At 44.0% G+C, this 14,003-nt stretch overlaps 1 protein-coding gene across 1 annotated transcript in view; it reads right to left on the reverse strand.

The window, feature by feature from the left end:
• Positions 1–3,945: 3,945 nt before the first annotated feature.
• Positions 3,946–14,003, reverse strand: part of TENT4A (terminal nucleotidyltransferase 4A) — a 148,466-nt gene continuing 138,408 nt past the window's right edge. The window contains exon 13 of the mRNA XM_084620256.1: positions 3,946–4,508. Coding sequence (XP_084476382.1) covers positions 4,416–4,508 — 93 coding nt within the window. The 3' untranslated portion in view covers positions 3,946–4,415. The remainder of the gene's footprint in view (positions 4,509–14,003) is intronic.

A 14,003-nucleotide genomic window follows, 5' to 3' on the forward strand; every position in this document is an offset into this window, starting at 1 on the left:
AAAATCAGGTATTCTGTACATTTCTTTCTATGCATGATAAAGAATGTATAAAATGTAAAGAAGAACATTCTCCCTGATTATCTAGAAATTTTGATTTCACTGTAAACATTCCACTTTTAGGGACTGAAATTCTCCCCATAAAGCACATTACCCTCCTATTCTCAACCTCATTGATGAACCAAAATAACTTTACAGTCATTAAGGCCCATATGTTTTGTTCCCATGTTACTAACTGGAAATTGTTTTCGAATGAATGGAGATAGGACAAAGCAAATAACCACAATAATCAGAAACTTTGAAAAGGAAAAACATGGTATCTATGTCAAATAGTGAAAACAGTGTTACCTGCCAACATTTGGAAAATCTAAGGATATTTATTTTATTTGCTATTAAATATATAAAATCTTCACAACTGGCATATTTACAAAACCGGGATAGCCTTTAAATCCCAAAAGAATACTTCAAACTAGGGTCATGTTGCAGGAGACTATAGTCTGAAAATGGTAAATATTCACTTTTAAAAGAGAAAACAATGAGGAGTCCTTGTGGCACCTTAGAGACTAACCGATTTATTTGGGCATAAGCTTTCGTGGCTATAACCCACTTCATCAGATGCATGGAGTGAAAAATACAGTAGGCAAGTATAAATATATAGCACATGAAAAGATGGGAGTTGATTTACCAAGTAGGGGATCAGTGCTAACAAAGCCAATTCAATCAGGGAGGATGTGGCCCATTCCCAACAGTTGACAGGAAGGTGTGAGTATCAACAGAGGGAAAATTACTTTTTGTAGTGACCCAGCCACTCCCAGTCTCTATTCAGGCCTAATTTGATGGTGTCAAGTTTGCAAATTAATTCCAGTTCTGCAGTTTCTCATTGAAGTCTGTTTTAAAAAAAAAAATTGTTGAAGAACGGCCACTTTTAAGTCTGTTATTGAGTATCCAGGGAGATTGAAGGGCTCTCCTCCTGGTTTTTGAACATTACAATTCTTTATGTCGGATTTGTGTCCATTTATTCTTTTGTGTAGAGACTGTCCAGTTTGGCCAATGTACATGGCAAAGGGGCATTGCTGGCACATAATGGCATATATCACATTGGTAAATGTGCAGGTGAACAAGTCCCTGATGGTGTGGCTGATGTGGTTAGATCCTATGATGGTGTCCCTTGAATAGATATGTGGACAGAGTTGGCAACGGGGTTTGTTGGAGGGATTGGTTCCTGGGTTAGTGTATCTGTTGTGTGGTGTGTAGTTGGTGGTGAGTATTTGCTTCAGGTTGGGGGGCTGTCTGTAAGCGAGGACTGGCCTGTCTCCCAAGGTCTATGAGAGTGAGGGATCATCCTCCAAGATAAGTTGTAGATCCTTGATGATGCGCTGGAGAGGTTTCAGTTGGGGGCTGAAGGTGATGGCTAGTGGTGTTCTGTTACTTTCTTTGCTGGGCCTGTCCTGTAGCAGGTGACTTCTTTAAAAAGAGATTCTTCCTTATTAGTAAATACGGTGTATGCCAGGAAAGACATTAAATTGTGACCAGAGAAATAGTAATACTTTGTATTGCCTACTTTCAAGGTTCCTTCCCCACTCTGAACTCTAGGATACAGATGTGGGGACCCACATGAAAGACCCCGTAAGCTTATTTCTACCAGCTTAGGTTAAAACTTCCCCAAGGCACAAAGTCTTTGCCCTTGGATTAGGAAAAACACTGCCACCACCAAGTGTTTTAGACAAAGAACAGGGAAAGGACCACTTCCTATTTCCCCAAAATATCCCCCCAAACCCTTACACCTCCTTTCCTGAGGAGGCTTGAGAATAAATAAGATGAGCACAGACCAGCTTTGGATTTTTAACACCCAAAAAACCCAATCAGATTCTTAAAAATCAGAAATTTATTAGAAGAACAAAAAAAAAAAGATAAAGGAACAACTCGGTAAGATCAGAATGGAAGATAATCTTACAGGCAGTCAGATTCAAAACATAGAGAATCCCTCTAGGCAAAACCTTAAGTTACAAAAAGACACAAAAACAGGAATACACATTTCCTCCAGCACAGAGAATTTCACAAGCCAAAACAAAGAAAAACCTAATGCATTTTCTAGTTAGATTACTTACTAACTTTACAGGAGTTGGAGGGTTTGCATTCTTGATCTGTTCCCGGCAAAGGTATCACACAGACAGACAGACAAAAGCCTTTTCCCCCCTCCAGATTTGAAAGTATCTTGTCCCCTCATTGGTCATTTTGGGTCAGGTGCCAGCGAGGTTACCTTAGTTTCTTAACCCTTTACAGGTGAAAGGATTTTGCCTCTGGCCAGGAGGGATTTTATAGCACTGTATACAGAAAGGTGGTTACCCTTCCCTTTATATTTATGACACCTACTGCGTGTTTACAAAACTTTAATTGATTCTCACATCGTGGTGATAAAGTATTAACTAACTGATTGACAGATCACTATCCGAAGACACAGAGGGCGCAACTAGCTCCCAGTCACACAACATGGTAGCAGAGTCATAAATGCAGGAATCCTGATCCCAGCCCCATGTTCCATCCGCCAGGCCATATACCTGCTCAGGATGTGCCTGAATCTTCAAGCTTTGTAAAGGTGAGAAAAGCACAAGATGCTGTAGGTAATGCTGATGGGAAAGCTGAAGGAGAAAGGTGCAAAACAATTCCTGAGTGAATAAACCAGTTTGTCCCTTTCCATTTCTCTTCCCCCGTTAGAATGCTGCATTCCTGACTTGGCTTCTGTGTCACCCTGTGACCAGGGGTATGAGAAGATGCATTGTGAATTCTGGAGAACAGACCCTTGGGTGTCATTCCAGTTACTGAATCATTTAAAAAGGTGCTGTGCAAAACAGGATTGTTCTGAAAAGAGTGTGATTCCCACAGATGCTGTATGGTAAGTGCTCTCCTTTTTCCTCAAGCACAGATGCTAAAGAGAACAGGATCAAATGCAAGAAACTGTCCCAACTGCAATCAGCTCAGTTAACTTTAAATAAATATAAAAATATATCTTCTGTCTAGCAGGCTGAGGCATCCAAAGAGAGCTTGTTGTGCTGACACTGCGGTGTGCCCAATTGAATAAAAAAGCAGGTGCATTGTTTAATGACAAGTCCTAAAACTCTCTGGGTGAAAACCTGGACCCATTAAAGTCAATAGGAGTTTTGCCATTCTGTAATGCCGGGATTTTACCCTCTGTCTTTACCCTTGACCTTCCAGTTCCAAAAACCACAACAGTTGAAGAAATTAAGATACAAGCTGTGATCTCCATTCTCTGCTCCTCACTGAATCCCACCTTCTAGCCCTAGTTTCATTCCCAGGTTCCAGAAATACAACTAATTATTATGAAAAAAATAACACCACCAGCTTCTCCCAGTGCATCCTCCATGTAACTACCGCTTACTAGTTTGAGCTTGTGGCAATAGCAGAACCAGACAGCAGCAATCAGAAGGCAAGTGCCAGACCAAATCTAAAATAATCTCCAATTAGTAGGTACATATAAATATATATCTCCAGAGAGAAGTAGGGGTTAAAATATAGGTACACCAGATTACAGAAATTTGAAGGTAGGACAAATTTCAGATTAAAAAAATGGATCTCCCAACAATGGAGATGGGTCAAGATCCAGTGAGTTAAATAGATTTTGCTACCAAAAAGAAATTAGCCAAATTCAGGAGATTATAACCCATATTTTGTATAGATGGCAAATTGCTGGGCTAATCTAAATTGAACCATTGAGGTGGAGGAAATAGCTGCTGGGGAGTGAGGGGATGTGCAGGTGGCAACTGGACTGACCTGCTGGAAGCTGTTTGGTAGGGTAGCTTTTCACTTTCGTATATCTTTCTCAAATTACTTTGTCTAATTTGTATTATTGTATTGATTTCATTATAAAAATATTGTACCATAAACAGGCAGACACTAAAAAATTATAGCACACCTTATAGACATAAAGCAAAAGGCTTGCTGCTATGTTGTGTTAATCCATATGTTTTATTGGGAGGAACAGTTGACATATGGCCTGGAGAAGAGTTGAAAGCAGGATCAGACTTGGGAACTTCCATTAAGATCTGGGATGTTGCTTTGGATAAGGAGTAACAGATGGTGAGCAGAATGGATGCCCCCTCTACTCCAGGGTAGTAAACTCCAACCTCTGGAATTGAGAGGCAGGAAATGCAAGAGTGAAGCAGCATTCTGCTCTCATGCCAATAAATAAAAAAAAAAACCCAATATAAAGTTTCTATATGCTTTCGGAATGAGTGTCCTCCGATTTACACCAGTGTAAACCAGATATCACTTCACTAAAGTCAACAGAGTTACATCAGCATAAAACTGGTGCAAGTGAGATCAGATACAGTATATTTATCTTTTGGCTCTTTTCTGCTACAGTAATAAAGAAAAACAGTAAGTTTGTTTCAATCAGGAAATTAAGAGTTACAGAAGGGTGGCAGAGAACAATGCAGGTAAAGGGTTAATTCCAAAAAATTCCACATAGAAGCAGCTGGAAGGCATCCTGATTTCTGAAAGACAAAAAGAAAGAGAAGCTTATGGACAGTTCTGCCTCTTATGGACAAAAAGGAACAAACCTAGTTGAGTTTCAAAGTGTTCCATGAATTGCCCACTAAATTACATTTGTATTTTCATTTTGTGTTTCTTCCTGTAACACATTCCTCCAGATTACATTTTGATACTCAGCATTTATATAGTGCTTGAATCATAGAATCATAGAATATCAGGGTTGGAAGGGACCCCAGAAGGTCATCTAGTCCAACCCCCTGCTCAAAGCAGGACCAATTCCCAGTTAAATCATCCCAGCCAGGGCTTTGTCAAGCCTGACCTTAAAAACCTCTAAGGAAGGAGATTCTACCACCTCCCTAGGTAACGCATTCCAGTGTTTCACCACCCTCTTAGTGAAAAAGTTTTTCCTAATATCCAATCTAAACCTCCCCCACAATGATCTTGACATTCTTGCCAGCAAGTTAAAGAAGTATGGATTGGATGAATGGATTATAAGGTGGATAGAAAGCTGGCTAGATCATCAGGCTCAATGGGTAGTGATCAATGTCTAGTTGGTAGCTGATATCAAGCAGAGTGCCCCAGGGGTCAGTCTTGGGGCTGGTTTTGTTCTACATCTTTATTAATGATCTGCATGATGGAATGAATTGCACCCTCAGCAAGTTTGCAGATGACACTAAGCTGGAGGGAGAGGCAGATACGCTGGAGGGTAGGGATAGGGTCCAGAGTGACCTAAACAAATTGGAGGATTGGGCCAAAAGAAATCTGATGAGGTTCAACAAGGACAAGTGCAGAGTCCTGCACTTAGGAAGGAAGAATCCCATGCACTGCTACAGGCTGGGGACCAACTGACTAAGCAGCAGTTCTTCAGAAAAGGACCTGGGGATTACGGTGAACGAGAAGCTGGATATGAGTCAGTAGTGTGCCCTTGTTGCTAGGAAGGCTAATGGTATATTGGGCTTCATTAGTAGGAGCATTGCCAGCAGATCAAGGGAAGTGATTATTCCGCTCTACTCGGCACTGGTGAGGCATTGTGTCCAGTTTTGGCCCCCCCACTACAGAAGGGATGTGGACAAATTGGGGAGATTCCAGAGGAGGACAATGAAAATGATTAGGGGGCTGGGGCACATGACTCATGAGGAGAGGCTGAGGGAACTGGGGTTATTTAGTCTGCAGAAGAGAAGAGTGAGGGGAGATTTGATAGCAGCCTTCAACTCCCTGAAGGGGGGTTCCAAAGAGGATGGAGCTCAGCTGTTCTCAGTGGTGCCAAATGACAGAACAAGAAGCAATAGTCTCAAGTTGCAGTGGGGGAGGTCTAGGTTGGATATTAGGAAACACTATTTCACTAGGAGGGTGGTGAAGCACTGGAATGGGTTACCTAGGGAGGTGGTGGAATCTCCATCCTTAGCAGTTTTTAAGGCTCAGCTTGACAGCGCCCTGGCTGGGATGATTTAGTTGGTGTTGGTCCTGCGTTGAGCAGGGGATTGGACTAGATGACCTCCTGAGGTCCCTTCCAACCCTAATTTTCTATGATTCAAGGAGTTCAGTGCACTTTACTAAAGGTGGGAAGGTATCGTTATCCTAATTTTATAGACAGTAAAAAGAAAAGGAGTACTTGTGGCACCTTAGAGACCAACCAATTTATTTGATAAGCTTTCGTGAGCTACAGCTCACTTCATGAAAGCTTATGCTCAAATAAATTGGTTAGTCTCTAAGGTGCCACAAGTACTCCTTTTCTTTTTGCAAATACAGACTAACACGGCTGTTACTCTGAAACCTGTCATTATTTATAGACACTGTTAGCTACATGTACATGATCATATCATGATTTATTGCCTGTAGTAGGACTAGAACTCTGCCCTTCTGATGTCTATATCAGTACTTTTTAGCAACTGGCCTACATCCTCCAGTCTCAAAAAACTTCTCCACAGCGTCTATAGTTTAGTGGCAAGAGTGGCAAGTTGAACTACAAGCGCAAACTACAAATAAAGATTGTAACTATGAAAAGTAGGTCAATAACTTTTTTTAAAAAAACCTAGGAGTAATATTAAACATCTTACGTTCTTGGAACAAAAATGTTACAGATCATTTGCTGGATCCAAATGATAAACACTTATTGAAAGGAAGTTTGGGATAAATGAGCACCCTGTGGTCACTGCGCCCTTTGGGAACTGCAGCCAATGGGAGCTGTGGGGGCTGTGCCTGAGGACGGGGCAGCGCGCAGAGTCGCCTGTCCACATCTCCACATAGGAGCCACGGGGGGACATGCCACTACTTCTGGGAGCTGATTGAGGTAAGCGCCACCCAGAGCCTGCACCCTGGACCCTGTCCCATGCCCCAGCCCTGATCCCCGTCCCACCCTCTGAACCCCTGGGTCCCAACCTGGAGTCCCCTCCTGCATCCCAAACCCCTCATCCCTGGCCCAACCCCAGAGTCCACACCCCCATGCAGAGCCCTCACCTCCCCGGTGCCCCAACCCTCTGCCCCATCCCGGAGCCCCCTCCCACCCTCGAGCACCCCCCCTGCACCCCAAACCTCTCATCCCCATCCCCACCCCCAGACAGAGCCCTCACTCCCCTGTACCTCAACACGCTGCCCCAGCCCAGAGCCTCCTCCTGTACCCCAAATCCCTCATGCCCAGACAGAGCCCTTACTCCCCGGGACCCCAGCCCCCTGCCTCAGCCTGGAGCCCCCTTCTGCACCCCAAACCTCTCATCCCTGGCTCCACCCCAGAGCCCACAACCCCAGACAGAGCCCTCACCCCCTTTCACAATCCAACCCACTGCCTCAGCCCAGAGTCCCCTGAACTCCTCCTGAACTCACCCTGACCCCACCCCACGGCCCCAACTGGAGCCCGCACCCCCTCCAGCACCCAAACCCCCTGAGCCAGCCAGGTAAAAATGAGTGAGTGAGAGGGAGCGTGAGCAACAGCGGGAGTGGGGGATGGAATGAGGAGGAAGGAATGAGTGGGGGGGCGGGGCCTTCGAGAAGGAGTGAGGCAGGGCCTCAGAGGAGGGGCAGGTCAAGGGGCGGATCAAGGGTGTTTGGTTTTGTGCTAGTAGAAAGCTGGCAACCTTACTTGGGAACACTGCTCTAAGGTTATCTAGTTATCAAAAACAAAACTGGAAATTTCTGGACAACCACCATGCATCAGAATGAGCATCTAACCTTTGGGGTGTTTATCTGCATGGAACCTTTTGAGGTTCATCCATCCTGTTCTCTCTCTTGTGAAAGGGAAGAAATAGTACTTGCTTACAGGGAATATAAAGGACATTCTTAGTTGAGGCTTCCACATATAGCCTTAAGCTCCTAAGTGACTTACACATCCTAGCAAATCTCCCTGTGTCCTGGCCTGGACTGAGTGAAAGGATTGACTGCTGTCTACATGATAGCTTCCTACATTTTCCATTGATTCATGATAGGCCACCATTCCCCCCTTTAAAACACCAGTCCTGCCCATTCTTATTCTAGACTCTCAGTGGATAGATATATGCTAATTATTGCTATTTATGTTACAGTAGTACCTGGAGGCCCAAACCAGAGGTCAGAGTCCCATTGTGTACTTTACCTTTGTATTTATCCTGTAGAACATTAATATTTTAATAGTGAATTTAATAGAGCGGGATCATGCAAAATTGTTAGTATGTGGTTGCAAAAGCAGCGGACCCTAATGGTTGAGAGGCATTAAGGGCTGTTTTCAAGAGAGTCCTTTACATTCCAGTGTTAGTGTATTATAATATTTTCTGCTGACAACATTCTCAAGTTTGGACAAAACAGCTATTTCTCATTAGCTAGCAAAGCTGTCAGTATCACACAGCACTTTTCACAAGGGTAACAAAAATAATCTTCACTGGATGCTAACATAATTATGAATCTGAGCACCTGAGCTGAATTTATGTAGTTAATCGTCTCAGGGACGCGCAAGAAGGAAGCAATATTTTGGTATCTGTAACTATAAAATGTTATGATTATCAGCATATTATGAATCAAAGGTAAGGCTTCACAGATGCCCCCTCAAAACGAAAACAATTGCTTCAGTCACTTCGCCATTAGAGTGGTTACTGTAAATAAAATGTTCTCTACATATTCAAACATCAATTTAAGTTATAAAATGAAAGTACTTTGAAAGCTATCCCCTGCCTCAGAAAAGAATATTCAACATGCTTCACATGACCAAAATGAATAGAAATGGGCATTTAGTATTTATTGTGTGGTAGGGATTAAACTCTGATGCAAGAGTGCCCCCTATCTACAGCAAGACAGCTCAGCAAGAGTAGAATTTCCTCTAGCAAATGATGTAGAAACGCTTTTAAGCCGGTGCAGAGATAACTAAAAACAAACCAAGTAACAAGCCACTCCAACTCAGGCAAATTAAAAATATTGCAATTAACAAAATTATTGTTATGTGCAATGTTCCATTTTTTAAATGCTGATTTTGTATGTAGAGGGGAAAGTTCCTTTGCAAATCCAACAATTGCCTAAATGGAGACGAAGCAGCAAAAGTAATTGTAAACTGTAAAAGTAGATTTCAGTCATCCCATCGTTACTCATAGATATTAAGGTCAGAAGGGACCATTATGAACATCTAGTCTGACCTCCTGCATAATGCAGGCCACAGATTCTCACCCACCCACTCCTGCAATAAACCTCTCACCTATGTCTGAGCTATTGAAGTCCTCAAATCATGGTTTAAAGACTTCAAGGTGCAGAGAATCCTCCAGCAAGTGACCTGTGCCCCATGCTACAGAGGAAGGCAACCTTCCTCCCCCCCCCCCCCCCCCCCGAGGGCCTCTTCCAGTCTGTCCTGGAGGAAAATTCCTTCCAGACCCCAAATATGGTGATCAGCTGAACCCTGAGCATGTGGGCAAGATTCATCAGCCAGATACCCAGGAAAGAATTCTCTGTAGTAACTCAGATCCCACCCCATCTAACATCCTACTTACTAACATCCTAACATCCATCTTACTATAAGACTGTGGCATATTGTGCACTGACTATTGTAAACACAACATAATCAGAACATCCAGTAAAGCCCTTTTCCTTAATAAAAACTACTTGAGACATATTAAATTAAAAGGGTTAAAGATATTTGAGATGTCACAATATTATGATGCACTTAGAATTGAGGTGAGATTTATATTTTAAGCATCCATTTACAGGAATTTACACTGTATTATAATTTTCCTAAAATTATTATTTTGGGGTAAAATTTCTCAGCGTTGTTTTTAGACTAGAAGTTAAAGGTTTGTTTGGGATTTTGTTTCTGAAGGTGATGTTTTTAGTGATTATTTAATTGTGAGCAAAAGTGTGCCTCAAAAGTTTATGTAAAATGAATTTCACTGTTCTGGAGTTATCCAACAGTGATAAACCAAACCTTACAACTGAAGAATCCAGTAAAGCCCTTTTCTTTAATAAAACATACATGAAGCATATTAAACACTGGAAGCTCATGTTCAGGTGATTATCCTCGATGACTCCCAAATCTTTTTCAGAGTCACTGCTTCCCAAGACAGAGTCTCCCAACCTGAAAATATCATAGAATCATAGAAGATTAGAGTTCATAGAATCATAGAATATCAGGGTTGGAAGGGACCTCAGAAGGTCATCTAGTCCAACCCCCTGCTCAAAGCAGGACCAATTCCCAGTTAAATCATCCCAGCCAGGGCTTTGTCAAGCCTGACCTTAAAAACCTCTAAGGAAGGAGATTCTACCACCTCCCTAGGTAACGCATTCCAGTGTTTCACCACCCTCTTAGTGAAAAAGTTTTTCCTAATATCCAATCTAAACCTTCCCCACTGCAACTTGAGACCATTACTCCTCGTTCTGTCATCTGCTACCATTGAGAACAGTCTAGAGCCATCCTCTTTGGAACCCCCTTTCAGGTAGTTGAAAGCAGCTATCAAATCCCCCCTCATTCTTCTCTTTTGCAGGCTAAACAATCCCAGCTCCCTCAGCCTCTCCTCATAACTCATGTGTTCCAGTCCCCTAATCATTTTTGTTGCCCTTCGCTGGACTCTCTCCAATTTATCCACATCCTTCTTGAAGTGTGGGGCCCAAAACTGGACACAGTACTCCAGATGAGGCCTCACCAATGTCGAATAGAGGGGAACGATCACGTCCCTCGATCTGCTCGCTATGCCCCTACTTATACATCCCAAAATGCCATTGGCCTTCTTGGCAACAAGGGCACACTGCTGACTCATATCCAGCTTCTCGTCCACTGTCACCCCTAGGTCTTTTTCCGCAGAACTGCTGCCTAGCCATTCGGTCCCTAGTCTGTAGCTGTGCATTGGGTTCTTCCGTCCTAAGTGCAGGACCCTGCACTTATCCTTATTAAACCTCATCAGATTTCTTTTGGCCCAATCCTCCAATTTGTCTAGGTCTTTCTGTATCCTATCCCTCCCCTCCAGCGTATCTACCACTCCTCCCAGTTTAGTATCATCCGCAAATTTGCTGAGAGTGCAATCCACACCATCCTCCAGATCATTTATGAAGATATTGAACAAAACCGGCCCCAGGACCGACCCTTGGGGTACTCCACTTGATACCGGCTGCCAACTAGATATGGAGCCATTGATCACTACCCGTTGAGCCCGACAATCTAGCCAGCTTTCTACCCACCTTGTAGTGCATTCATCCAGCCCATACTTCCTTAACTTGCTGACAAGAATACTGTGGGAGACCGTGTCAAAAGCTTTGCTAAAGTCAAGAAACAATACATCCACTGCTTTTCCTTCATCCACAGAACCAGTAATCTCATCATAGAAGGCAATTAAATTAGTCAGGCATGACCTTCCCTTGGTGAATCCATGCTGGCTGTTCCTGATCACTTTCCTCTCATGCAAGTGCTTCAGGATTGATTCTTTGAGGACCTGCTCCATGATTTTTCCAGGGACTGAAGTGAGGCTGACTGGCCTGTAGTTCCCAGGATCCTCCTTCTTCCCTTTTTTAAAGATTGGCACTACATTAGCCTTTTTCCAGTCATCCGGGACTTCCCCGGTTCCCCACGAGTTTTCAAAGATAATGGCCAATGGCTCTGCAATCACAGCCGCCAATTCCTTCAGCACTCTCGGATGCAATTCGTCTGGCCCCATGGACTTGTGCACGTCCAGCTTTTCTAAATAGTCCCTAACCACCTCTATCTCCACAGAGGGCTGGCCATCTCTTCCCCATTTTGTGATGCCCAGCGCAGCAGTCTGGGAGCTGACCTTGTTAGTGAAAACGGAGGCAAAAAAAGCATTGAGTACATTAGCTTTTTCCACATCCTCTGTCACTAGGTTGCCTCCCTCATTCAGTAAGGGGCCCACACATTCCTTGGCTTTCTTCTTGTTGCCAACATACCTGAAGAAACCCTTCTTGTTACTCTTGACATCTCTGGCTAGCTGCAGCTCCAGGTGCGATTTGGCCCTCCTGATAACATTCCTACATGCCCGAGCAATATTTTTATACTCTTCCCTGGTCATATGTCCAACCTTCCACTTCTTGTAAGCTTCTTTTTTATGTTTAAGATCCGCTAGGATTTCACCGTTAAGCCAAGCTGGTCGCCTGCCATATTTACTATTCTTTCGACTCATCGGGATGGTTTGTCCCTGTAACCTCAACAGGGATTCCTTGAAATACAGCCAGCTCTCCTGGACTCCTTTCCCCTTCAAGTTAGTCCCCCAGGGGATCCTGGCTATCCGTTCCCTGAGGGAGTCGAAGTCTGCTTTCCTGAAGTCCAGGGTCCGTATCCTGCTGCTTACCTTTGTTCCCTGCGTCAGGATCCTGAACTCAACCAACTCATGGTCACTGCCTCCCAGATTCCCATCCACTTTTGCTTCCCCCACTAATTCTACCCGGTTTGTGAGCAGCAGGTCAAGAAAAGCGCCCCCCCTAGTTGGCTCCTCTAGCACTTGCGCCAGGAAATTGTCCCCTATGCTTTCCAAAAACTTCCTGGATTGTCTATGCGCCGCTGTATTGAGTTGGAAGAGACCTCAGGAGGTCATCTCGTCCAACCCCCAGCTCAAAGCAGGAACACCATCAACTAAATCATCCCAGCCAGGGCTTTGTCAAGCTGGGCCTTAAAAACCGCTAAGCATGGAGATTCCACCACCTCCCTACATAACCCATTCCAGTGCTTCACCACCCTCCTAGTGAAATAGTGTTTCCTAATATCCAACCTAGACCTCCCGCACTGCCTCTTGAGACCATTGCTTCTTGTTCTGTCATCTGCCACCACTGAGAACAGCTGAGCTCCATCCTCTTTGGAACCCCCCTTCAGGTAGTTGAAGGCTGCTATCAAACCCCCTTTACTCTTCTCTTCTGCAGACTAAACAAGCCCAGTTCCCTCAGCCTCTCTTCGTAAGTCATGTGTGCCAGCCCCTTGATAATTTTTGGTGCCCTTTGCTGGACTCTCTCCAATTTATCCACATCCTTTTTGTGGCGGGGACCCAAAACTGGACACAATACTCCAGATGTGGTCTCACCAGTGCCGAATAGAGGGGAATAATCACTTCCCTTGATCTGCTGGCAATGCTCCTACTAATGCAGCCCAATGTTCCATCGGCCTTCTTAGTAACAAGGGCACACTGCTGACTCATATGCTGAGTGCTGACTCATATGCAGCGTCTCGTCCACTGTTATCCCCAGGTCCTTTTTTCTGAAGAACTGCTGCTTAGCCAGTCGGTCCCCAGCCTATAGCGGTGCATGGGATTCTTCTGTCCTAAGTGCAGGACTCTGCACTTATCCTTGTTGAACCTCATCAGATTTCTTTTGGCCCAATCCTCCAATTTGTCTAGGTCACTCTGGACCCTATCCCTACCCTCCAGCGTATCTGCCTCTCCCTCCAGCTTCGTGTCATCTGCAAACTTGCTGAGAGTGCAATTCATTCCATCATGCAGATCATTAATAAAGATGTTGAACAAAACCAGCCCCAAGACCGACCCCTGGGGCACTATGCTTGATACCAGCTGCCAACTAGACATCAAGCTGTTGATCACTACCCGTTGAGCCTGACAATTTAGCCAGCTTTCTATCAACCTTATAGTCCATTCATCCAGTCCATACTTTTTTAATTTGCTGGCAAGAATACTGTGGGAGGCCATATCAAAAGCTTTGCTAAAGTCAAGAATTATCACATCCACCACTTTCCCCATATTCACAGAGCCCATTGTCTTGTCATAGAAGACAATCAGGTTGGTCAGGCATGACTTTCCCTTGGTGAATCCATGTTGACTGTTCCTGATCACTTTCCTCTCCTCCAAGTGCTTCAAAATGGATTCCTTGAGAACCTGCTCCATGATTTTTCCAGGGACTGAAGTGATGCTGACAGGTCAGTAGTTCCCTGGATTCTCCTTCCCTTTTTTTGCACACAGACATCTTCAATCACCCCAGAGCACATGCTTTTCCATGCAGCTGATGAGTTCTCTTCAATAATGATCCAAAATGATGTTCAATAATGATCCAAAGCAGTGCGAATTGATGCATGCTCATTTTTATCACCTGAGTCAGATACCACCAGC

This window comes from Lepidochelys olivacea (assembly GCF_965140295.1).
Source record: "Lepidochelys olivacea isolate rLepOli2 genome assembly, chromosome: 2".
Lineage (NCBI taxonomy): Eukaryota > Metazoa > Chordata > Testudines > Cheloniidae > Lepidochelys > Lepidochelys olivacea.